The sequence below is a fragment of the Xenopus laevis genome, chromosome 1S (assembly GCF_017654675.1).
Source record: "Xenopus laevis strain J_2021 chromosome 1S, Xenopus_laevis_v10.1, whole genome shotgun sequence".
Taxonomy (NCBI): Eukaryota; Metazoa; Chordata; class Amphibia; order Anura; family Pipidae; genus Xenopus; species Xenopus laevis.
The window spans coordinates 153,559,460-153,584,748 of NC_054372.1; the positions used below are offsets into that span (position 1 = coordinate 153,559,460).

Below are 25,289 nucleotides of genomic sequence, written 5' to 3' on the forward strand. Positions count from 1 at the left end.
GGAAGGAATCCAAAATAGTGGATTCGGCGCATCCCTAATTCATTCTCAGCATGTCATATACCCAACACACAACTCTCCAATTTAATGCAAGTAACTAAAATAAAAACTTTCAACTTTTTAAGCACCATACTCACTTTTTTGTGCACGAGAGAAGAGGTAGAATCAAAACTACAGCTGAAACTCATGATTAGGTCAGGACTTCCATCTTCCATTACTTCTTGTATGCTGTTTACACTGCTGCTCGGGCTACCCGTACTGACTGACGTGCTTGGGATGGAATGGTTGCTGCCAAGACTGTCCATCTTTCTGGTTAGACTGGTCCCATGTTCGCTGTCCTATATTCGCCATAAATTTGGTTCACACATTAGTATTTGCATTTTATTTGGTCTTTAACAAAAAGGGAACAAGCTTCATTTCCTATAGCACTGATCCACAAAGTGTAAATAAAGCATGGCACATCTACATGGTACTTTATATATCAATTATATTAGATTTTATAAAAATGTTAAGGTGACATGTAAAAGTTTCCTTAACTTGGCAAGACGTAATGCAGACTGTTCAGCCAGCTGGGGTGAACAATTTGTTTTGAATTGCCAGCAGTGAAGTAAAGAAAGTTGTACAAAGTGTGAATCTCTGACATGATCTTTTCCCACCATTAATCACTTAAAACATTATGCTTCTGAAAGTTGGCAGTTTGTTACTGACTTTACTGCCAGTGCCATGTTTCCTGTGTACTATGTGGTAATTCATATTTGTCTCATGTTTTCATACAAAAGACTAGTTATGGGCCTGTGCCCAGATCTTTTGAGTGAGTAGCCATACTGCTGGACCCAAACATAATTTAAAGGAGAACTAAAGCTTAACTAAAGAAGTAGGCTAGAAATGGTGTACATTATAGTTTGGCCTTCTGTACCAGCCCAAGGCAACCACAGCCCTTTAGCAGTAAAGATGTCCCAGTAGCTCCCCGTCTTCTTTGCTGCTGATTCACTGCACATGCTCTGTGTTGCCGTCACTGAGCTTAGGGACCTACTCAAAATATACAGTACATATAGAATATTAAAGTCACAATATAAGGCGGATTAGTAATTAATACAGATAATTACTACATGGCACTGAAATCAGTACAACTAGCATCAAAATTTAATAATCACCCCTGTAGCATCAGCTTATATTACAGACAAAGCATTTTCTGCTTGATAATTTGTGACGACCCCTAAGCTTATCTTCTCAACAGCTGCTAAAAGCCCACTGAGCATGTCAGTGTCGAAGACACTTTCCAAGATGGTGACCACCTGTGACAAATTTGAACTCCTGTATCGTTGCTGCTATTGAGATGCTGAAACTTTAGGCTGCTGCAATAAGTTAAGTATATAAAATATGGCATTTTTAGCCATATTAATTTTTATGGTTTAGTCCTCCTTTAAGGTTAATTTTAGCTAGCTGAAAAGGATACAAAACTGCAGTATGGCCAAATAGGGTGAAAAGGGTGGTCTAAAAGTCAATATCATCTGCACAATTACCAACATTTTAATATTTTGCATTCTGTTTGTTTTACTATTTTGCAAAATTTTGCCGATAAAAACACCCATAGACTATAATGGATAGTAAAAAAAAAAAAATAGTAAAAAATGTCGCCTGTTTTGTTGCGTGAAAAAAACATCCATTGTCTTCAATGCGTGTCAACTTTGAAGTTTTGAAGACTTTTTGGCAAAGTGAAATGGATCAGATTAGCCCATCAGGCAGAAAAATTACCATTCTAATTGTAATCGAAGAAAAAAAAAATTCAAACTTGGCACTATCAATATATTACATTCTTTGATTTTCAGGACAGCTCAGTTCCCAATTAATTATTTGACATGACAAGGAGGCAGATTATTCAAAAATGTGTTTTATTCTAATTCTAAAACATTTGAAAATATCAAATGTGTGTCAATTTAAGAAAAATCCTGAATTTTCTAAATTAATTCGAAAATTTGCCAAGTTGAAACAGTTTGAAATCAGAAAACTTCCGTTTTCTACATGAACTTCCCAGCTTTTAAAAGAATCTTAAAAGTTTTAGAAACTCAAATTTGAAATTTTGGCACAGAAATGTGAATCACAGTTAAGACTTAATTTTTAATGTTTAGAAATTTGGCCCTTAATGACAACAAAAAATTCTTAAATGCTGTTTAACCTATGTCTTTATGTAACACCATGGATTGATGTGCTGCTTTACTAATGGACAGCGTGACCACTTGGGTTAATCAGCACTGTATATTGCTTATTCCTTGTCTAGTACCTTAGTCCATATTCATTGAGAATACTTATAAATATGGCTGATTACTGTCACATGTCAATTCATGAACAGCCAATCCCCTTCAGTAAAAATCTAATATACATTGACATGTCATATACAAATCAAACAATGAATCCCACACAAACAAATATCTGCAGATTCAGTTTTCTCTATAGTCCATCATGCAGATGGAATTAATTAAACCATGGAAATCAGCTATTGTTAAAGTGATTGTTCAACACTTCTCAGTTCAGTTATTTTCAGTAGTTCTCCAGAAATAATAATATTGATATTATTAATGTTAGAAACAAAAGTAATTGGAAAAATTATTATTATTATTATTATTTCTATTTGTGACCATTTTGTTTCTGATATTGAAGTGTAAAGTTTTATTTTTCACGTCTTTCTAAAGCAGCCCAGGGTGGTCACTGCCTCTGTAACTGTTCTATTTATACATTACTTGATACATTTCTGTTCTTTGTCCCTGCTGAGTAGAATCCCTGAGTTTCATTAAAGGCAGGCGTTAGAATTGATAAAATATTCACTCATATTCCACAGATTCTGAATGTAGCAAATTGTAAAAGTTCAGTTCAGAATCAGCACCTGGATTACTGAACTTCCAGACTGAAACACCAGAGAAAAGAACAATATACTTTTAACTTCAATTTTGTAAAAACAGTAACAAATAAAACATAAAAAGTATTTGGAAAATCCCTTTCAGTGCAAAACCAGCTGATTACAAAAAAAAAAAACCTAAAAGCAAATTATTAGCAAGATGTGTCTGTCCCTTGCTATTATTTTCTGCACTGCTGATTCTGACTACTGAAATAAATGTAAAAGCTGTTCCATAACCATCAATGCAGAACTTGAATTTTTCAATTTTTGAAACATTTCTTTTTTAAATTTTAGAGTAGAACTAAATTTACGAATTACATTGTCCCTTGGAAATAAGTAAAATTGGGGTTCTACTGTACATTTAAAATAACAGAAAATTTGTAAAGAATCTATATTAAAACATTTCTTTTATTGGTCAAAATATTATTTTTGGGTCACACTACATTCATTTAAGTGGTGACTATAATTTGGATATATGTTTCCTACAGTGATAGTTCCCTTGACCAAATGCTCGGCCCCTTTAATTTCAATTGAAATTTACTGTTACTGTGTCTGCATTCACCGGTCAGGCACTTTTAAGCGATAATTGTCTGGTTCCCACATAAATAAATGGGGGGGGGTTAATTCTGTTAAATTTTACTTATACCTGCAGGATATGGCAACCGTTACATTACACATTCTATTTACATATATAGGAAAAGATCAACTTTAACACACAAACTTAATGAGCTGCAGAACATCTCATTTAAACCCCAAACATAAAATTGATAAATGTATAAGATGCCATATTCTTTGTGCAGCGAGGGTACATCAGCATTTAGGAGTATTATACTGTATATTTTGAGTTGTATTAAATAGATTTCATATATCAGTATTGTTTGTGAGGACATTGTGTGTGTGTAAAGATATAGTAAGTGTAATACAATCCTGCAATATAGTAGTACATTGCAATAGTGAATGTTTATATGGAATGTGTTCCCTAATAAGAACACAGAACATATCAAAGTTGTCTCTGAGCAATATCTGCCCACAGGAAAAGAGTGCCTTAAAAATGAGCTGTGAGGTTGTGTATTGAAGTTTGCAATTCTCACCCAGCAGGATGTTGTGTTTGTTCCTAGAGCACTGTACAACTCCCCAGAAAAAAAATCTTTGCTGAAGCAAATTCGTTCAGTAATAGAAGAGCATATATAATGTTCCCATAACAAAATGCCCCTCAAGTACATTAACTATTTTTTGTCTATGAACTACAGTTTTTTCTAAATCTTAATCTTAAAACTTTCTTTATTAAAGCAAATCCCTTTTTCTAAAATTAAAAAGTTCTGGCAAACAGGGACATTTTGTTTAGCAATCCATATTCTAGTGATGTCCAAATGTTATCCACTAATAGTATCATGGAATGTGATAAGGTATCAAAAAACAAGGCTACCCATTTCTGGTGTTTTGACTGCCAAAACCTGAGGGACTATGCTGAAGAACTCAGAGGGTACATTTATCACAGCAGTTATAGACTAATTAACCCCACCTACACAAACCTTACCCCTACTATGCAATAACATCTCTGCTACTTAGCTATTAGTGTGTGATTTCTCCACAAAGTCAAGAGAGAGGTATTTTGTAAAAATAAGGGTCAGGCCCCGAACTGCCTTTCCCCTGCTAAAATGAAAAAATCGCCTGAGGCAATGCTCTCGCGGCGCTTCGAATTCCATAGTTGCCCGAAGTTTCCTCGTGAGGAAAGCGCCGCGTGTGCCTTCCCCCAGGCGATTTTCATTTTAGCCCGGCAGGGGGAAGGCAGTTTGGGGAGATTGTCGTCCCCAAAGAAGAGGTGATTAGTCGCCAGGCGACTAAATCTCCCTAAATCTGCTCGTGTGGCCAGACCCTAAAAGAACAGTTGGAGTTTGTACCCATCACTCATTAAGGGGTGTAATGATCATGCTGTATAAAAAGGGAAACATTACTGGCAATGTTGGCCCTAGCAACCAAACAACAATTAGATTTCAACAGTTAGAAAACAAAAGCGAAGATCTGATTGGTTGTTATAAGCAACATCACCAGAAATGTTTTCACTTTTTTACACAGCATGGAAAAAAAGTCCCATACACACCATTTGCCCTTACCTCATCATCTTCCTGAGACTCATTAAATGGTCCATTCTGAGATTCTTGGAAGAGTATCTTTTTCATTTTCCTGTATTGCAAGTTGTCCAGCTCTCGGACAGCATCTTTAGTTCTCTGGATTAAATCTGTAAGAACCCGGGTTGGCCGCTCTCTCCGCACAAAGTCATGCTGTCATCCAGGAAGAAACCATAACGAGTTAATACCAAAAAAGTACTATTTTATAACTGACTTTCAAAATGAGAGAGGAAAGAAATCTATGTAGAGTCTAACATGCTTGGCAGCTGGCAAAAGTAGCAGCAGCCGCTTGGGTGGGACAGAATAAGTGCACAGTGGAGCAATTTTGCTTTTGAAAAATGAAGGAATCTACATATAAGATAGACCAAGCGTCTGTGTTCACATACAGCAACGGTACTTAAAGGCAAGTCCAACTCTCTCCTCATGCAAGACAATCTGGCTTTTCAAAAAAAAAAAAAAAAAAAAAAAAGCTTCTTTAAATATTAATATGCAGGTATTTATATTGGAAAAAAGCTTACAGGATAAACACAACTTAAAGCCTAAAAATGAAATGCTGTATTTTATATTTTTAACTTTCTGAAGTGTCTACATGATTTTGAGTGCCAATGGTACTGCACATGCTCATGGCTAGGGAGCCAAGCTTGAGCATTGGCAGATATCACCAAAATAAATAACATTTAATAATATTAATATTTGACATAAAACAGGCCATAGTAAAACATACAACTTTATTTTTAAACTTTGCTAGTCGTCTGTGCCACTGGACAGTTTCAATTAAAAAATGCTATTTTTTAAAGCACTTGCGCAATTTACATTGATGTTCTATTAATAATAGTTTCTGAGATATTGGCATTTTTAGAATTCCAGTGCCAGGCTTTTTACTCAACTTAAGTCAGCAACCTTAGGGTTAACTGAATTCAGGAAGTGCATAGACCGAGTCGCCAACACCCTGGGCCTACAAAGAAAGCTGTTGAGCCAAGTCTGCCTACAAGTACAAAACTGTCTAAAACTGCAAATATCTCAAACACTATTTAAAACAGAAAATAAAAATGTAGGTTACAAAATCCAACAATGGAGAGTGTAGGGTTAAAGGTTGCCACCTGTCTGGATTTTACACGGACAGCCAGGTATTTGGAAGGGCTGTCCAGGTGACACGATTTCCAAATTAGGAAACCGGGACAGGACATTGAAAATAATGACATGGTGATCAGCCAATCAACATGTAATTGGGCCCACCACACGTCATCAGCCCCAACCCTGATGCCTCAATCCGCCCCAGCGGTCATCCACCTGCCCAACTCCAACTTCATCCACAACCCCCCTTGCCTCTTTTCAGCGAAGCGAAAAATAGGCAACTCTAGACAGTACTTTGTGTATCACTCCCACACTTCTTTCTGTCAGGTAATCTCTGGGGGAGCACATAGAGCACAAAATGTTGGCAATAAATTTCATGAATAGTAAGTATAGTTTTCTGATGCAAAATACATGGATTCTTATGCTGCCATGTAAGAGGTTTAAATTAGTTAATAATCTGACTTTTATAATGAATTGCATTAATTTATTTTATTATTAGATAACTATACAATGTGAGAAACTGCAGATTTCTTAAAGGGGACCTGTCACCCTAATAAATAATTCCAAGTTCTTTTCTATCATGTTGGTTGAGCAAAATAAATCTTTACCTACGCTTTATTTATTATTTAAATTATTTTTCCTCAGTCTTGGAATTCACAATCACAGCAAGCTGGCAGGTGCCATTTTGTAGACACAGTTATTTAGACAAATTGTGTATCACCCCAAAATCTTGTGTATGTACCAGAAAAGGGGACCTAATGGCAATGCGCAGTGCCCTACACAATTATAGAGCCCGAGGATGGAAGGTGGAATGTGAGGAGAGCAGTGACATGTAGGAATTTCTGAATGGAAAATGAAAGTAATGGACTGCCCAACCTTTATGCCTCAGGCATAGAGGCGGGGCAGATATTTGATTGACGGGTCAGATATTTAAACAGCTTTAAAACAGTTATGGATGATTTAATGAAAACAATTTGTGTTCCATGTTTAATTTGCAAAGGACTTTCATTATGCAGCTTTTTATGTGTAGGGGACAGGTCCGCTTTAAAGAGACTCTATTAAACCCTGTGTTATGTATACTATATAAAGGTCAATATTTTAAAACAAAAGTGAATATAGCTATAAACCATGCAATCTACTGGCCACTTAATGAGCCTTAATACAGCATAACTATTGTAGGATTTGGGACATGTAGTATGTAAAGAAGGCTTGCCCACTGAAATGTCATGTTGTGTTCATTGATTCTTCATTAAATACAGTATCAAAAAACTCGGCAATAGACGGCACTTCAGGAAGGGATTTTATTACAGCAGGCTGCACATATGTAACACCTAACGCGTTTCGGCAGTAATTCCCTTAATCATAGAAGCCTATGATTAAAGGAGTTACTCCCGAAACGCGTTGGGTGTTACATACCTGCAGCCTGCTGTAATAAAATGATGTTTTTGATGTGAATGCAGTGGGGACACTGAGGATTGAGCACCTGGTATGGGAACAGGGAACTGGAATGGTGAGCTGGAGCAGTCTCCTTGTTTTTTGTTTTTCACCACAGTGATTAAATAACGTATCTTTACCCTGCTATTCTTCTTGCATAGACATATACAAATTGTTTAGTATTAAAAAAAAACATGGATTAAAATCTCACATCTGATTAAATTCAGAAAGTGTGGGGAGTGGTATATTTCGTAAACTTTGAATGAGAGCCAGATACTCTTATGACAGTTTAAGATCCAGCCGATTTTTGGAACAGAGAAAAAAGTAAATATTTTCCTTTATTATTTTTCATTGTTCTTTGATCACTTTTGCAGAGCCAGAACCCAAGGAACCATGCAGAGATGGACAAATCACAGAAAAGAATGCACAGTATTATAGATAAAAATTATTCTTACACGCAACAGTTCTAGAGATGTTGGTCTTTCCTGAGGTATTTTTTGCAAGCAGTAGTCTACAAATGCCTTGAAGGAGTCCATCCTGAAGGTAAACAGAAAAATAAGCATTACTCTTTATAGCCAAGCCTCACTTTGGCAATAATTCTAATAAATGTACAGCTTCAAACACCATTTTGGGTTAGGAGACAAAAACAACCAACAAAAAGTTGGTATAATAACTAAGATACATAACAAGCTTTCAAAACATTTTAGTTCCTCTTTCAAGCGGAATACAAAGAAGCTATGGTGTTCTTTGATATATATACACACAACATTCAGCATATACAGTAGGAGGTTTATAAGGCAAATTCCCTTGTAAAAATCTAATGGCAAAAGCAAACAAAAATATTTTCTATCCATCTATTGGTATCACCAAAACAGAGTTTTTTTATTAATTGCATTTTGTCACAGAGAAGTATTATATATATTTTTTATATTTTTTTCTTGCAGTGCAGCAGTAAAGAGTGACTGAAGTTTATCAGAGCACAAGTCACATGACTGGGTGCACCTGGGAAACTGACAATATGTCCGCCGCATGTCAGATTTCAAAATTATATATTAAAAATCAGTTTTTGGATTTCAGCTGCTGAAGCAGCACTATTAACTGGTGCAATCTGAAAAAGCGAGTATCCCTTTAACTATAGTTTTGCAAGTATTAATTCTTTACGTAAAACTATACATAGATATAATTTTTTTCTTAAAAAAACACTAGCATTACTTCATTGGTTACTAGGATATTCCCTAGCAACCTATTACATTTTAATAGATCTTTTTTTACAATGATGTTTTTCTAATTTCTTTTGCTTTGAGCATATATTCAATTTGATTTTAGTTTCAACATTTTGGTGTTACTTTTGTACTTATTTAATACATTTACAGGGGTTGCTGTGATAAGCAGCCATTTGCACCTCTATGAAAGTATGCACTTTGATTGCTGTAGTTATATATCTAGTGGTCAAGCCTATGATTAAGAGATGACTATATAATAAACCTTCAATTTGTAATCTACTATTTCTGGTCTGATCAATACGCGAGTTTACCAGTGTGCACTGCACCAACTTTTATGCTATATATCTAGTGGTCGCCAGGGTAAATTGACAATGGTTTGTGCTTTAAAGACAATGCATATGCTGACACTCCTATTACCTGATGAAGTGGGGCGGAGCCGCACAAAACGCGCTGCAAGCAAGTAGCAATCAGCGTCTTCTTCTTTGATATTTTTACTGCTTGTAATTTTATCCATTTTGTCAGTGGACATCTATTTTTACTATCTATACATCATTAAAAGCTTTAATACACAATTGTATCCTTTATTGTTTAAACATCGATTGAATGGGTTGCCATTGCTGAAATACTGAAGTATCAAATGATCTTTTGAGAAGCGACTTATGTTTGTGAGTGTATAGGTGGGAGGTGAAGCACTGTGGTGGACCCCTAACTGATACATGCTACTCACATTCCCAGCTAACTGGTAACAGGATTTTGAAACGTTGTAATTATACCATTGATGATACATTATAGTTTTCCCTTGTGCACTCTCTTTTTCTTTTTAAGCACTGTCTTGTTGGTGTGTATGAAGCTGAGGATTCTACACTATTTCTACTTTTATCAGTGATGTGTCCCATATCTCCTTCTCCAACACATTGTTGTGTGTGATTTCCCTGTCTCGATTCAGACGGACAGTGAGCATATTGGTTTGCACTTATTGGAGCTCACACTGTGGTGCTATTATAAGGTTATTATTGTATTTTTGTTCAATTATTCATCACTTCAAGTTTATAACATCAGTAAAATAATTTCTTACCCAGACAGTCTAATTTCCTCAGAGTATTTTCTATATCATTGTGAAGAACACAATATCACCAGTCCTCTCATATCAATGAATACAAATTGCAATTCGAAACTTCATTTTTTATGCAACATTGTTTTATGTTGAAAAAAAAATACTAAATATAACAAAAAAAAATGAAATATGCAGTTTGCATAATCATTCAATCTCAACACTTAAATATTAAGGAAAGCCAACGCTTGCAGCAATTTAAGTTGTTTGAGGGGGGAAGGATAGTTTTTCTAAACATAAATAATGTTAATGTTAATAAAACACATATTTTTATTCCAAAGCATTAACACCTACTTTTGCAAGGCAATGTATATGCTTGTGAAACAGTTTATCTTCTTGAAGTTTCAGAGTAACTAAAAGGGTTTTTGCTGTGGGCCCCAGTTAGGTTTATGCCATTGCATGGGATTATTTCCATTAGCTATTCCTTGATGTACCGCTTTTTATGCTGTACAACTTTCTCACTCAACAGTGTTTACTGATTTCTAATTCTCTATATGTTGCTTAACTAATACTTAGAACTTACCATTCATTAGACTGTAGTGTTGGGGACTCATTCTGGGCTATATGGTATAAGGCACTCATTGCATTCATATTAAATAATGGAGGTTTCCTTTCAGCTGCAGGAGGAAAGGGAAACACAGAAGTCAGTTAGGGAAACCTAGAAATCAGTTAGGGAAAAATTAATGAATGTAAAAAAAAAAAAAAAAGAGGAGGGACTGGAGAATGTTCACAAGCATACCCAGACATTGCTGCTAAAAAGAAGAGCTCTTTAGTGTCGTCATACTACATAATCCAATTATTTTAATCTCTCAGGTCATTCTAGGGAAACCATTCCATGAAAGATGGCATTATCGCTGAGGTAACACAAAGCAAGATATTGCAGATAAACAAGAGCAACCCCAAAAATGCTATGGAAAGAGTCTTTCCAGACTTTACATAAACCTCATTATTAAAGGGGCAGTTTACCGAAGTTAACGGTCAGTAAATGATAGAATAGGCCTTTTTAAGCAATTTTTTTAATTGGTTTTCATTTTATATAAAGTTTTGGAATTATTTACATGCCTTTCTGTTTGTAGCTTGCCTTTTAAATGCTATCTGATTGACGGGTCACTGACCCCACTATTTCTCTGCTACAGTTTTGTTATTTTTTATTACTCATCTTTCTTTTCAAGCTCTCTCCCTGTTATATTTCCTATTATATTATAGTCTATCAAAACACTGCCTGTTTACTATAGCAAATTGGACCCAAACATAAATAGCGTCTTTTCGGTTTGGAATTTTAGCAGCAAATACAAATCTTCATTAAAAAAAACATGAAGACAAACTGAAAACTGTATCATAATACCACTATCTCATAGTAAAATATAAATTAAAGAGGAATTATATTACAAATATAAGAATTATCATTGTCGGAATATATTACCTAATTCAATACATGTGATACCGAGAGACCATATATCTATTTTCCCATCATACTGCCCCTCATCCATGGCTAAAATGACTTCGGGGGCCATCCTATAATTAAAGAAAAGTACAAGGTACAGCAAGAATGGTGCCAGTTCAGTGTCAACATAAAATGCAACATAAAATAAAAAGAGCATTTCTGAGGTGTAACAAATACAATAACCAAGTCTATAAAAAAAGGAAAAAAAAACCCTAGTAAACAAAGTGTGTGATTACTGGATGAAAAACACTTAACATTTGAGACTGAAATTAGTGTATAATATGTAGCACTTGTTTATTAACTCTAGACAGAAAAATATTAACATAGAAAACTATGTCAGATAAGTATGCATTAGTGCTACTTAGGGGCAGATTTCTTATGTGGTGTAAAAATTCAGAATAGTTCACCAAACATTGTTGTCTAAAAAAATTCAGTAAAAATGACATGATTTACACACTTTTCCTTTGAGCAACTTCTGCCAGAACTTACTTACAAAGTGCTGAAGCAGTGTAAAATAACAGTGGCAAATCTGGTGTTCACATGGTGTAAAGTAAAACACATCTTGATAAATTTACCATTTATTTTACAACACCGTTTTACACAGCATAATAAATAGGCCCCTTAGTCTTACATAAGTCTACCCCCACTATAACACCAGCCTTAAACCTGTTCCCAAACAAGTGCATAAATTGAAGCTTCAATTAAACACACAGCTGCCTAAAAACTGTTTAGGGCACTGACAAAGGGTGCTTCATCCCAAAGGGGAATCAATTATTTCAAGGGTAATAAAGCACCGGACAAGAACTGCCCTTTACTTTCATTGTAATCAGGGGTGTAGCTACAGAGAAAGCAGACCCTGTAGCTGCAGGGGGACCCAGAAGGTATAAGGGGTCCCATGAGGCCCTAATTAATAAGCCGTTTCAATATATATTGGTAAAACAGGACAACCCCTGGATATTTGAGGGGCCCTAAAATAAATTTGCTGTTGGGCCCAATAACATCTAGTTACATCTCTACATGTAAAACAAATTACATGCATCAACCCCAGGTAATCTCTCCAAAATGTCTCTTCCTCATTTTCAGACCCTTAAAGGAGAACCAAACCCTTGCTAATAAAAACCCCTACCCCCTACCCTATTTAGACCCCCCTCCCTGCTCCCCCCCCCAGCCTAGGTGGTACCTTTGGTAAATGCCCCTAACTCTTTACTTACCCCTCGGTGCAGATTAAGGGCATTGGAGTTCACAAGCCCCATCTTCTCTTCAGTAATCTTCGGGAATATCGGCATGCTCAGTTGGAGCAATCTTCTGTTATGCGACAACTGCGCATGCGCCAAAAGTCACGGAAATTGCCGAAGTGCCGGAAGAAGACCCGAAGATTACAGAAAAGAAGATAGCGCCCGTGAATTCCGATGCCCTGAAATTGTACCGAGGGGTAAGAGTTAGGGGCATTTACCAAAGATACCACATGACGCTGGGGGGGGGAGCAGGGTCTATGTAGGGTAGGGGTATTTATTAGAAAGGGTTTGGTTCTCCTTTAATGACTGTTTTTATCATGTTTAGTTAAGAGCGAAAACAATACTGTACATGGTTAGTTGGGAATGTATAGGAATGTATATTGTCACACCTTTAAGCCAGACCGCACACTATGAGCTGGCATTTTACTTACTATCAAGTCCTACAGACTAGCTACAGCAAGCAACCCCTTTCATTATCTTATCTGATTCACAACACAAAGAGAAAAAAAAGGAAAAAACTTTCCCATAAAACAAAAAGTCCATGGTTACTCCACCACCTGGCTTTGGGGTGTGAAGGTATATGCAAACCAATTATGTCCATATATACAATCCAGTGTTAGCATTATAAAAGGGGTGGCGTTATACTATAAGTGACATTTAATTGAATAAAAACAAAGCATATTTCAGGCCCTCCAGGACCCCTACCACTAAATTCTAAGCGGTTTACTAGATTAGAAATAAAAAGCAAGGATCCGTTTCTAACCATACCTAAGGTAAAAACTAGAAAGGGCGGGTTGTTTATTTTGTCAGTGCCATAAGTTTAGCACTATTAGACACATTTTAAACAGACCTTATAATTAGGGCTAGTTTTGAGAAGATCTAAACTCAAATTCAAAATCAGGCAAAAAACATCATGCTCATGGTGTCACAGGTGTGAATTGTAGATTACACAAATAAATTAACCAAACAACACAAACATTATTTAAATTCACCAACTAGGTGATACCCTAAAAAACAAGTCTGACTTACTTGCTTTAAAGGCCATGATCAGGTGAACAACACAAGACCCAACAGAATCCCATGTAAATTACCATAAATAGGCATGTAAATTGTAGTATCTTTGTATGAAAGAGTGTCAGGAAAATATAATGGATTACAAACGGTTGTGATTTTTCCCGCAAAAGATTTAAAAGCAACAGTAAGGGGGTATTTTTTTGAATTTAAAAGGGGAAAACACAATTATGTCTAGGAAAAAACGTATGATTTATTAAACCCCTGTGGTGTTAAAAAAGTACTCCAACTCAAACCTGCAGAGTTCATTTAGAAGTCAATGGCAGGTGTCCCCTTTACAATTGGAAGATATCCTGATCCACGCGCTGGTTTCATTTAATAATCCAAAGATTTTGTGGTTTTCAGGAGATAGTCCTAAAATGTCGCAGGCGTCAAATTTGAAAAAATTCATACAATTTTCGAGAAAATGTATTGATAAATAAGGGCAAAATGTCAGTGCGGATTTGGTCTGAGTGGTTTTCAGAAAATAGTGAGAACATTTTGAATTTTTATAAACAACCCCCTTAACGTTTCAAAAGAAAAATAAAGGCAAGAAGTACAGCAGAGATAAGCGAGATACAGTTTGTGGTTATTTACCAATATGGAGTTCCTACGAAAGAGTTGGCAGGAGATGATTTAGATGCAGATCCAAAATCTGCTAACTTTACTTGACCAGGCTCAGTAAGCAGAATATTCCCAGCTTTTATGTCCCTGAAGAAACATGAATAAAAGTAAAAAATTATTGTTGCAGTGCAGAAGGCAGATTTGAATATCAGTAAAAACAATCTTTCAAATCTTAACAGAAGCCACAGAGTTGCCTCAATTTGGTGCTTCTTTCCTCCTAATGGGCAAAACCCTTAAAAGAGAGCTAAACCCGAAAAATGAATATGGCTAGAAATACTATATTTTATATTCTGAATTTATTGCACCAGCCTTAAGTTGACCATACACGGGCAGATTAAAGCTGCCGATTCAGTCCTTTAGGCCGATTCGGCAGCTTATCTGCCCATGTATGGGGTCTTCCGGATCGATATCAGGCCATAGGGCCAAACGATTGGATTAACCCGATATTGTCCTGCCTTTGATGGGCATATGGGTTCAGAATCTTGATAGTATTAAAGATTGAGGACTTCAAAGTTATTGCAGAGGTTTCCCATCTTGGATTTTGCTAGAAGTGTCTGCGGCATATACATGCTCGGCATGCTCTGAGCAGCTGTTGAAAAGCTAAGCTTAGGAATTGTTGCAAATCATCAAGCAAAAAGTATGGTTTGCCTGTCATATAAGCTTATGCTACAGGGCTGATTATTCAATTCTGATGCTAATTGTGCTGGTTTCTGAGGTGCCATGTACCAATAATCAGAATTATTTACTAATCAGCCTTATTTTGTGACATTTATATAATATATATGCATTATATTGTGAGTCGGTCCCTAAGCGCAGAAAGTGACAGCAGGATGGAGAATGTGCAGTGAATCAGCGAAAGAAGATGGGAAGCTACTGGGGTATCTTTGGAGACATAGATCTTCCCTGCTAAAGGGCTGTCGTTGTCTTGGACTGGTATATAAACTCAAAACATAATGTACAACATTTTACATTATTTCTTTCGTTAAGCTTTAGTACTCCTTTAATAATACAAACAACAAATTTACACTACACCAAGGCTCAAGTCCTGCAGCGGGTCGGGTACCCTGCGGGTTGAATTTCCGGGTGCGGTATAGACGTGGGTCGGCGGTTCTGCGGGTCAGGCCGCGGGTCTTTCTGATCACGCCTACTTCCGATGTTGTCAGTTCTGGTGTACAATGAAAGAACTTCCTGATTCTTGATGGTCAGCGCATCTCGGGCTGTGGATAAGGTACTTGCGGGTTCAAGCGGGTAAGAATGCGGGTTCGGGTTGCGGGTCCGGGTTGCAGGTCCCAAAAAATGGACCCGCGCAGGACTCTAACCAAGGCTACACTATCTAAGACTAGTGCAACATTTTATCAATCCATGTGCTATTGTTATCTTAACCATGTCATAAAACATATCGCTTTTTAACTAAATTTTAAGAGAAAAGCTAAAAAAAAAAACTATGTTTGCTTCATTCAACAGGTCATGCCATCATCTCATACCATGCCCCTTGGACTTGTATGTCTAACAGACTTTGGCTTTTTGTAAAGGGACGGGCGGGAGTGCAATAAATCGTTTTTGTCATCTATGTCAGTAAGACCATGGCTTTCTCAAGCAATATCATGGATGAATAAAGCAGCAATAATGATGCTTTTCATTCATAATAATTCTATAAAGCAAATTTACTGGGCATATAATAAAATACAGCAAAATGACAACCGACTGTTACCCTTCCTCCTAGGAAACTGGATAACTGCATTCAATAGCTACTGGCTGTTTCATAACTGCAGATTCTGAACAACATTTTTCAGTAGAAAAATACATTTACAGCTTTTTTTTTTAATCAAATTATTATTCAGACATATACTTGGGCATTAGTTAAAACATGTGGCATGACCAACTGGACAGGTACAGAAAAATATTACATGGAGTTATCTACCTAATTTTCTAGTTCCACTAGAGGGGGTTGTAGTATACAGTTTCAGCATTTGTACATAGACGGGAGGAAAAAAAACACAAGTTCATTTATTTATATACGTTTTGAGTAAGTAATTGATGCAATGCATCGGAATCATCTATAAAAGGGGAGTCAGTCATTTTGTAATTATTTAACATACTGAGATATTAAAGTTTCAAACAAAACTGTAAGAGAAGGGCCCTCTTTTAGTAACTAGGCCACTGGTCCTGAAGAACTTGGGAAAAATGTATTGTGCAGTGCTTTAAGTGTTAGGACACATGGTGCACAATTTCTAGCAAGACAGGTAGGTGACAAAATGCTCAGAGTTACCTCTTCATAGACTTTAATTGTTATTGTTCTAACAGACAATGCACTTGTGGCTTAGGGTGAAAATGAGAGCTCAGCCTTGCTAAATATATTGCTAGAAAATAATCATACAACTGAATAGAAAGAGCTGAAATTTTCCCACTATATTTCACCTTATGATAGAACACAGGTTCATATAAATTTGGTTTAACTATCCTTGTATAGCAGAGGGCAGTTTGGACCCTTGTCGTCATCAGGTTTATGTAAACTATTATTCATTACGCCTGGTAGGTAAAAGTTATAGTTAAACCCCTAACTATCACATTCTCAGGATGTTTTAATCTGGAGCAGGCCAAGAAAACACACAAAAATCTTGCATCAGGAGCATCATAACTGGAGAAAGTGAAATCTGGCTGCTTCTGTTCAGCCACCACGACGGCTTTTGTGCTTCAGCATTCAAGATACAATAATCAATGATTCCGCATTTTAACATACATACATAAACATAAAACTTTTAGGCTGAAATCCACCCAATCTGTGCAGTGGCAGGAGGAAGCCACAGATATTACATATTAATGGCACTAGGCAGAGTTGGCTAGTATTGGCTATTTCCTGCTGGCAGGGAAATTGCATTAACATAGCATTATCCCAAGAGGCTGTTCATCAGAAACTATGGACTATATGGAATCACAGATATTTACCTGTGTATCATGTTGTGAGAATGTAGGTAAGCCAGCCCCTGTAAGGCACCATGGGTAATGGCAGCTATTTCCACTTCTTGAAGTGGCTTCTTATGAACTAGAAAGAGACAAAAAAACAGGAAAATATCATTAAGAATTTTGTATTTTTTTCTAAAGTAGAATATATTAAAAAAAATAATAATTAAAGTAAAAAAGAGATACCATAGACACGTCTCAAAATAAAATGAGAAAATAGCAGTGACCTCTGCAATATAAGTGGGATAAAACCTTAATAGCATGATGAATTATTTGTGTATATTTAAGTAGATGAAACAGAAGCATTATTATAAGGAAAATTACAAAAACCTAAAAGATGGTCATTAAAAACAAAATGGCCTATAAGTATATAGTTTAAACAGGCTGAACTTCAATCCTAAAAACGTTTTAAGGGTGGCACTGTGAAATATAGCTAAAACCTGTAATTTGTGGGACAAAAAAAAAGCTCTTGATAAGAATTCTAGATTACCTTTTGGAGCTATGCAACAGTCAAGAGATTTTCATCACATTTTCATTCTTATTTCTACCATATGTCTATAGAATACCCATATTCAGCACCTACTACATGTAATGTGTGTTGACAGTTTAACACGGTTTTCTGTCTAGCCTATCTAAAATTTCCAAATTTGTAGCTCAAATTTGGAAATGCTTTATCATACATAAAGTTGGCAGAAATGTAAACACAATTAAAATGTAATTTATAGATCAGAGTCCCATGGGATCTCCTGCTGGATCCTTTTGGATACTTTTGGTTCCATCATTCCATCTGTATTTCCAGCAAGGTGCTATATAAATAGCTCTACTATTTTTGGCACTAACAATATCAATTTGCTGTGAGAGTGGGACCAAGATGTCAGGGCCCACAAACAAGTCTTGTTTGTGCATGTATGTTATTAAGGATTTGATTTCTCTGGTATTAAAGTAATATTGTGCGAAAAAGGCAAAACATTTAAAAGATGTATATGATCTTACCTTCAAGCAAATCTGATGCAGAACCCAAACAGTATTCCATTACCAACTGTAAAAAATATTATAATATTAATATTATAGTAGCCAGTTATTTTTTCCTCTCACTGGAGACCCTCAAGTCAGTCATGGAATTGTATACACATGCACAAGGACTGAAATACTAAAATTACATGTGTACTAGTGATGTGCAGGCTGACCAGAGACCTGTGGGTAAGACGGGTTAGGTTGAATTCTGGACAACCATTGAAGGTTTGGGTTGAGTGCAGGTCATATTGAGGAAATACACTCCTCCTCTGCTTGCAAAAACTCCCATACAAGCAGAATAAATCAATGCATAATAAAATAGATCTATATTAATATGAAAACTGCAACCTGCTTACTTCAGTGTATTTATTGTCTAAATATTATGGAAATAAAATGTAGCTAAGCACAACTTTATATATATATATATATATATATATATATATATATATATATTTGAATGTAATCAAGTTATGGCCTTTAATAAAATAAAATACAAATAAACATATTGCTCTTTATAAAAAGACAGATATTTAGCTTACCCACGCTGTATGATCATTTAAGTAGCATCCTTTGTACTCAATGGTGTTGGGGTGTTTCAATTGTTGCAAAAACTTGACTTCCTTGATGATGTCCTGCCATTTCTAATAAAGAAACAGCATTTCTATTATAATATAGATAGCAGTTACAAAGCAAAAATGCAATTGCGAATTTCCTTACCTCATTCATTTGCTTTCCACTATAAGACATTTTTTTAATAGCAACAACTTCATTGGTTGTTGAGTTTGTCGCCTGTAGAGTAAATGAATGAAACATATATGAAGGTTATTAAAGTAATGCTTAGAATAATTTCAGTACTTTACAACACAAGAGGAAGTTTCAGATCACATTGTTTAAATGAATAAAGGGATTAATTTACTCAAGCTTAAATAGTTGTGCCATTTTCTTTTATATAAATAATATTCCTATGCTACATTTAGATATTTTATCATCTGTTTTTTTCAACTTTACTTCAGGTAACATTTCTTGTCTCTTCCGCTTAAATCTATTAAGGCATTAATGTCTTGACAAGAAAAGCAAAATACATATTGTTATGCATATGTAAAATCTTAATTATCAAGTTAAAAAAAAAATCTATTAAGGCATTTCAATGTGTAATTTTAGGTTCAAATAAATCAAATTTTAAGCACAACGTCAGTTTATAACCAGTAAATTTGATAAAGCAATGCACATTTACTTACTGACCTTACTAAACTTAGAGCAAGAAGGAACCCAAGAATTGGTTCTGTGGAATATATCTGGTATTTTAACAATAATAAAATGCTCAACTATAGCTCCTGTCAATAATAACGTTTCTCTACAATTATTCTTACAAAGTAAACTGCTCCAAAGCTGCCATGGCCAATTTCATGTAGATTCACAAATACTCTCTCTGGGTCTTCCTGGCAGAATAAGTCTGCAATATCTGGATCCTTCAGCAGTCCTCTGTGCATTTTCGATGCTGCTGTAATATCAGTCATCCTTGAAATCGTCGGTTGGCATCAAGCTACATGGAATGTGAATGTGTCTATGACGTCACCTTAAAATAATAATAGTCATTCTTTAGCAACGTATGGAAGAGATGTTCTTCATACTTATATGGTTTGCTACATACATATAACATACTATTATCATTCCATAGACTCTAGTGTGGCACTCAAAGGTAGAATCATGGTATTTAAAACAGCTCTCCCTGCTTGTATTTTCTTCTGATCCATGCGAATTGGAAATGCTCTAGGAATTCCTTGGAGCTGTCAAAGTATATGTTTCAAGTTATCCCCAATTCAAAAATCACCAGTGCCTGCCTTATTTAATTTTCCCTATTAAAGGAGAAGGAAAGCTACCGAAGCAGTTTATTAACAATAGTTTAGCCACAATAGCGTAAGCTACAGCTCTATATTTATTCTGCAGAATGCTTTACCATACCTGAGTAAACAGCTCTAGAAGCTCTCTGTTTGTTTTGAATAGCATCTGCCATATTAGCTGGGTGTGACATCACTTCCTGCCTGAGTCTCTCCCTGCTCACTCATAGCTCTGGGCTCAGATTACAGCAGGGAGGGGGGAAAGGGAGGGGCAGAGGAGCAAACTGAGCATACTCAAGCCCTGGAGGTTTAAACTGAAAACATGAAGTCTGATACAGAAGCCCATGTGTACACAATAGAAGAACCCAGAGGACTCAGAGCAGCATTCATTTGAGGGTTTACTGGTGTATATATGCTTATGCTTAATTTTAGCCTTTCCACCTCCTTTAAACACAAATGGGAAGTGGCTCTAGAGGAGAAGGGCAAAAATTATCTCTACTATTTTTCCAGGTGCCACAGGAGTCAAAATGCCCTGTGTACCATCAGCATATATAATTTTTATAAGTTTTCATTTAAAACTACAGTTATTTGGTTCATGTGTCTTGTTTAGTTATTTAAAGGGTACAGTGAAAAATGAGTGGAATTCCTATGGAATCCATAACTACCATCACCTAATCACTTCAAGAGTTTGACAGAATGTGTGACAGATAACAGAGGATGAGCCTGCAAGGATAAAGCTGGCCATAGACGCAAAGATCTGATCGTACGAATCGAGGATTCGTACGATTTTCGAATCGTGTGTGGAGAGTCCCGACATTTTTCGTCCGGCGGAGATCGGTCGTTTGGTCGATCGGACAGGTTAGAAAATTTCTGTCGGCTGCCGATAATATCTGCGTGTATTGCCAATCGTACGATTTTCAGTGGGAGACTGTCACTGGCTTTGGTTGGACATAGATATCGTACGATTGCTGTCAGGGGCAGAACATTGCTGATCTGTTCTTTAACTAATCTGACTGGTAAGACTTTGATCTGAATGGTTAGTGGCGGGTCGGGAGATGGGAAAGTCCGATCGTACGATGACGTACGATCGGATCTTTGCATCTATGGCCAGCTTAAGGAATGTAATATACTAAATGTCTACAATGATATGTAATTTTAGAAGGAAGCTTAATTTTTACCAGTATATTTGAGACACAGGCCATTCTCCATTATATAAAGAGAGCAAGGTCATTGCTGTGGTCTTCAGCACAGTACCGAAAGTATCAATGGAGCCTGCAGTGAACATTTAAAAAAAACACAAATCAAACAATGTAAGCACAAGGTTAAAATGATTATGAACACAATCTATAGAGTTATGCAAACAAAAAAATTGGCCCGTCTGTACAGTGTTTACAATGTATAAGAGGGGCAAGTCTGTCTAAATTAAAAAAGTGTCCAGATTCCTCCAGAGGGAGCAATAGGGCAGCCTCATATTGACACTCCAGCATGGCAGAAACCACAATACACAGTAAAGTCACCATAGAAATTATGCTAGTAGCCTATATTCTATACTGCTCTAAAAGGCAGCCATTATCAACCGGCTTGGCAGACCAATGGGCACTTGCCTTTGCCAAAACGCCCCACAGTTTCACACAGATATCAAGTACCCCATGCATTTTGACTGTTCTTTAAAGCCTAACTAAAGAAGTAGGCTAGAAATGTTGTACATTTTGTTTTGGGCTTCTATGCCAGCCCAAGACAACCACAGCCATTTAGCAGGGAAGATCTGTGTCTCCAAAGATGCCCCAGCAGCTCCCCGGCTTCTTTTCTGCTGACTCACTGCACATGCTCTGTGCTGCTGTCACTTACTGATCTTAAAAAAATTAAAAATCCTATTTTATAACATTAGTCAAGCAAAATGAACTTCAATTACACTATATAAGTTATTTGAATCTTGTTTCCTTCAGTCTGGAAATTCATATTTATAGCAAGCAGGCAGGAGCCATTTTGTGGACACTGTTATTAAGACAAGCCTTGCGTCATCTCAGAATCTTGTTTGTGCACCAGAATGGGGGACCTGATGTCCATCCCCATGCCCTGGCTACACAATTAAATGGTGAAGAGAATGGAGGAATGTGTGGAGTGCAGTGACATCTAGGAAGTGCTGAATGGAAAGTGAAAGTAATGGTCTGCCCCGCCTAAGGCATAGACATGGGGCAGACAATATTTGATTTACAGCTGAGATTTTTAAATGAGCTTACAACAGCTATGAATGCTTGAATAAATAGAAATTAAATTTCATATTTAATTTGAAAAGGACTTTTATTGTACAGATTTGTGTGTCTGGGTGACAAGTACACTTTAAGGACTTTAAGGCTGCTTAATACTTAATACAGATAATTACTACAGGTCATCTTAGAAAGCAGTGCAATTAGGATCAGAATTTAATTATCAGCCTTGTAGCATCAGATTATATCACTGGGTGCCAAACAGCCTACATATGGCTATACATACCTATACAGGTATGGGATCCGTTATCCGGAAACCCATTATCCAGAAAGCTCCGAATTATGGAAAGGTTATTTCCCATAGACTACATTATTATCAAATATTCAAAATTTTTGCAAATGATTTTCTTTTTCTCTGTAATAATAAAACAGTACATTGTACATGATCCCAACTAAGATATGATTAATCCTTATTGGAAGCAAAACAAACCTATTGGGTTTAATTAATATCCAAATGATTTTCTCGTAGATTTAAGGTATGAAGATCCAAATTACAGAATTATCCATTATCCGGAATACAACAGGTCCCAAGCATTCTGGATAACAGGTCCCATACCTGTACCTATATTTGAATAGGACACTTAAAATGATTTTACTTTTCTTTTTCTGAAACAAAAGCTGACTGATTGAGGATTTCAACTGGCTGAACTAGCATGGAACTTGCTAATTCTGCACTGAAATCCAATTCCCAAAAGAGCAAACAGATTTTTTTTTATATTCAATTTTGAAATCTGACATGGGGTTAGACATATTGTCAGTTTCCCAGCTGCCCCCAGTCATGTGACTTGTGCCTGCACTTTAGGATGGAACTACTTTCTGGCAGGCTGTTTTTTTCTCCTACTTAATGTAACTGAATCAGTCTCAGTGGGACTTGGCTTTTACTATGAAGTGTTGTTCTTAGATCTACCAGGGAGCTGTTATCTTGTGTAAAGGTGGCCATAGACGCAAAGATATGATCGTACGAATCGAGGCTTCGTACTATTTTCGGACCGTGTGTGGCGAGTCCTGAAATTTTTCGTCCAGCGGAGATCAGTCGTTTGGTCGATCGGACAGGTTACAAGATTTCTTTCAGCTGCCGATAATATCTGTGCATGTATTGCTGATAATACGATTTTCAGAGGGAGACTGTCACTAGCTTTGGTCGGACATAACTTTCGTACCATTGCGGTCAGGGGCAGAACATCGGCTGATCTGTTCTTTTGTACTTTATTTGATGAGGTCGGGAGATGGGAAAGTCTGATCGTACGATGATTTGTACGATCGGATCTTTGCGTCTATGGCCAGCTTTAGGGAGCTGCTATCTGGTTACCTTCCCATTGTTCTGTTAGACTCTGAGGGGAAAGGGAGGGGGTGATATCACTCCAACTTGCAGTACAGTAGTAAAGATTGACAAAAGTTTATCAGAGCACAAGTCACATGACTGAGGGCAGCTGGGAAACTGACAATATGTCTAGCGCCATGTCAGATTTCAAAATTGAATATAACAAATTCAGTTCTCTCTTTTGAAGAATGGATTTCAGTGCAGAATTCAGCAGCAGGTGGTGCACAGTTACAGGCAGAATGTGGCACATTTGTTAAGAAAAAAAGTGTGAAACTTGAATGCATATTTAAACCATTGACAGGTTACCAGTACAACTTATTATGTAGGTTTATGGCTACAGAATAAAGGATCAATGTGTTCACAGAAGTTTTAAAGCACAAAAATTTATGAAGAGGAAGGAATAGTAAAATATATACATAAATGTGACAACTATAAATGCATACAGCACCATCAGTCAGTATCCTATTTGTACAACACTAAGGAGCAGATTAATCAAGGGTCGAAGTAAAAATTTTAATTTTCGATTTTTTTTTTTTCATGGCCAAAACTTCCAACTATAACTAGGGAATTGTTAAAATTCGATTCAAGTTTTTTTTTAAAAAATTAGATTTTTGAGATTTATCATACACTGGCCTTAAGAACTCAAATTAGACTATTCGCCACCTAAAACCTGCCAAATTGCTGTTTTAGTCAATGAAAGACACCCTGGAATCAATTTGGAGTTGTTTGCAGCCTTCCTGCCATTCAAGGTTTTTTTCGGAGAAAAACCATGAATTAAGTTTTTAAAACTTAAATCAAATTGGAGTCGAATTCGATTGGAGTTCTCGGGTCGATCCTATTCAGAGTTTTGAAAATTCTATTTTTTTTAATAAATTTAGATTTTTTTATGGGATTGTTTAAAAACTCAAATGAACTCGAAATTCGACCTTTGATAAATGTGCTTCTAAGCCACTGGTGAGCACTTGGCCAGTCCAATGATCTGTTTTTTTTTCCACATAATATATCGCACGTAAGAGCCAAAGCAATAAGAATTTCTTATATTGTACTTCACTTTTCACAGTGGATATTTGAAAACTTCTGTGAGAAATTGAAGTCCATGAAACAGCCCTGAGTTTTAGAGCACAGTTACAGGATATTCTCAGAAACACCAGAAAATAAAGGCGGCGGATACTTCTATCCTGTGTCATTACAGGCATGTTGGTATCTACAGTAATTACAAGGGAACTAAGTTTTCAACAGTATACTGAAAGATTAGTCAAAATGGAGAATATATGAAATATCTGAAAATAACCAGTATAGTAAAATAAAAACGCTCTATTAGACACTAAAACACAATGTTGCAGAGAAATACAGAGGGTTCTATATCTATTGCTATAGGTAATGACAAGATAAGGCCAATTTCCTGCTGGCCTGTTGTAGTAAGGGTAATAAAAATACTATAGCAGAATGCTGCTCAAGAAGCGTAAGTAAATGAAGACAGGAAATGTGAACATTCACATGAGGAAGGAGTGCGAAAGACAGCACACAGAAATAGAACAGCATGCATGCTGGGTTGTTCTCTAATGCATCTGACAAAGGAAGCCAACTCACCAAACCTGCTCTATTTCATTCTCATGCTAACAGTAGGAAGACAACAGTCAGGTACACAAATCGTGTGAAATACAGAAGGTTCAT

At 36.4% G+C, this 25,289-nt stretch overlaps 1 protein-coding gene across 14 annotated transcripts in view; it reads right to left on the reverse strand.

The window, feature by feature from the left end:
- taok3.S (TAO kinase 3 S homeolog) overlaps positions 1-25,289 on the reverse strand; it is a 113,710-nt gene that overhangs the window by 68,389 nt on the left and 20,032 nt on the right. For all 14 annotated transcript variants that reach the window (XM_041580399.1, XM_018244250.2, XM_041580398.1 and 11 more), the window contains 12 exons: positions 21,206-21,299; positions 19,560-19,765; positions 18,907-18,978; positions 18,729-18,830; positions 18,169-18,214; positions 17,161-17,257; positions 14,188-14,301; positions 11,285-11,376; positions 10,385-10,478; positions 7,983-8,064; positions 5,005-5,172; positions 135-335 (listed from right to left, as the gene is read on the reverse strand). In XM_041580399.1, coding sequence (XP_041436333.1) covers positions 135-335; positions 5,005-5,172; positions 7,983-8,064; positions 10,385-10,478; positions 11,285-11,376; positions 14,188-14,301; positions 17,161-17,257; positions 18,169-18,214; positions 18,729-18,830; positions 18,907-18,978; positions 19,560-19,706 — 1,215 coding nt within the window. In that variant the 5' untranslated portion in view covers positions 19,707-19,765; positions 21,206-21,299. The remainder of the gene's footprint in view (positions 1-134; positions 336-5,004; positions 5,173-7,982; positions 8,065-10,384; positions 10,479-11,284; positions 11,377-14,187; positions 14,302-17,160; positions 17,258-18,168; positions 18,215-18,728; positions 18,831-18,906; positions 18,979-19,559; positions 19,766-21,205; positions 21,300-25,289) is intronic.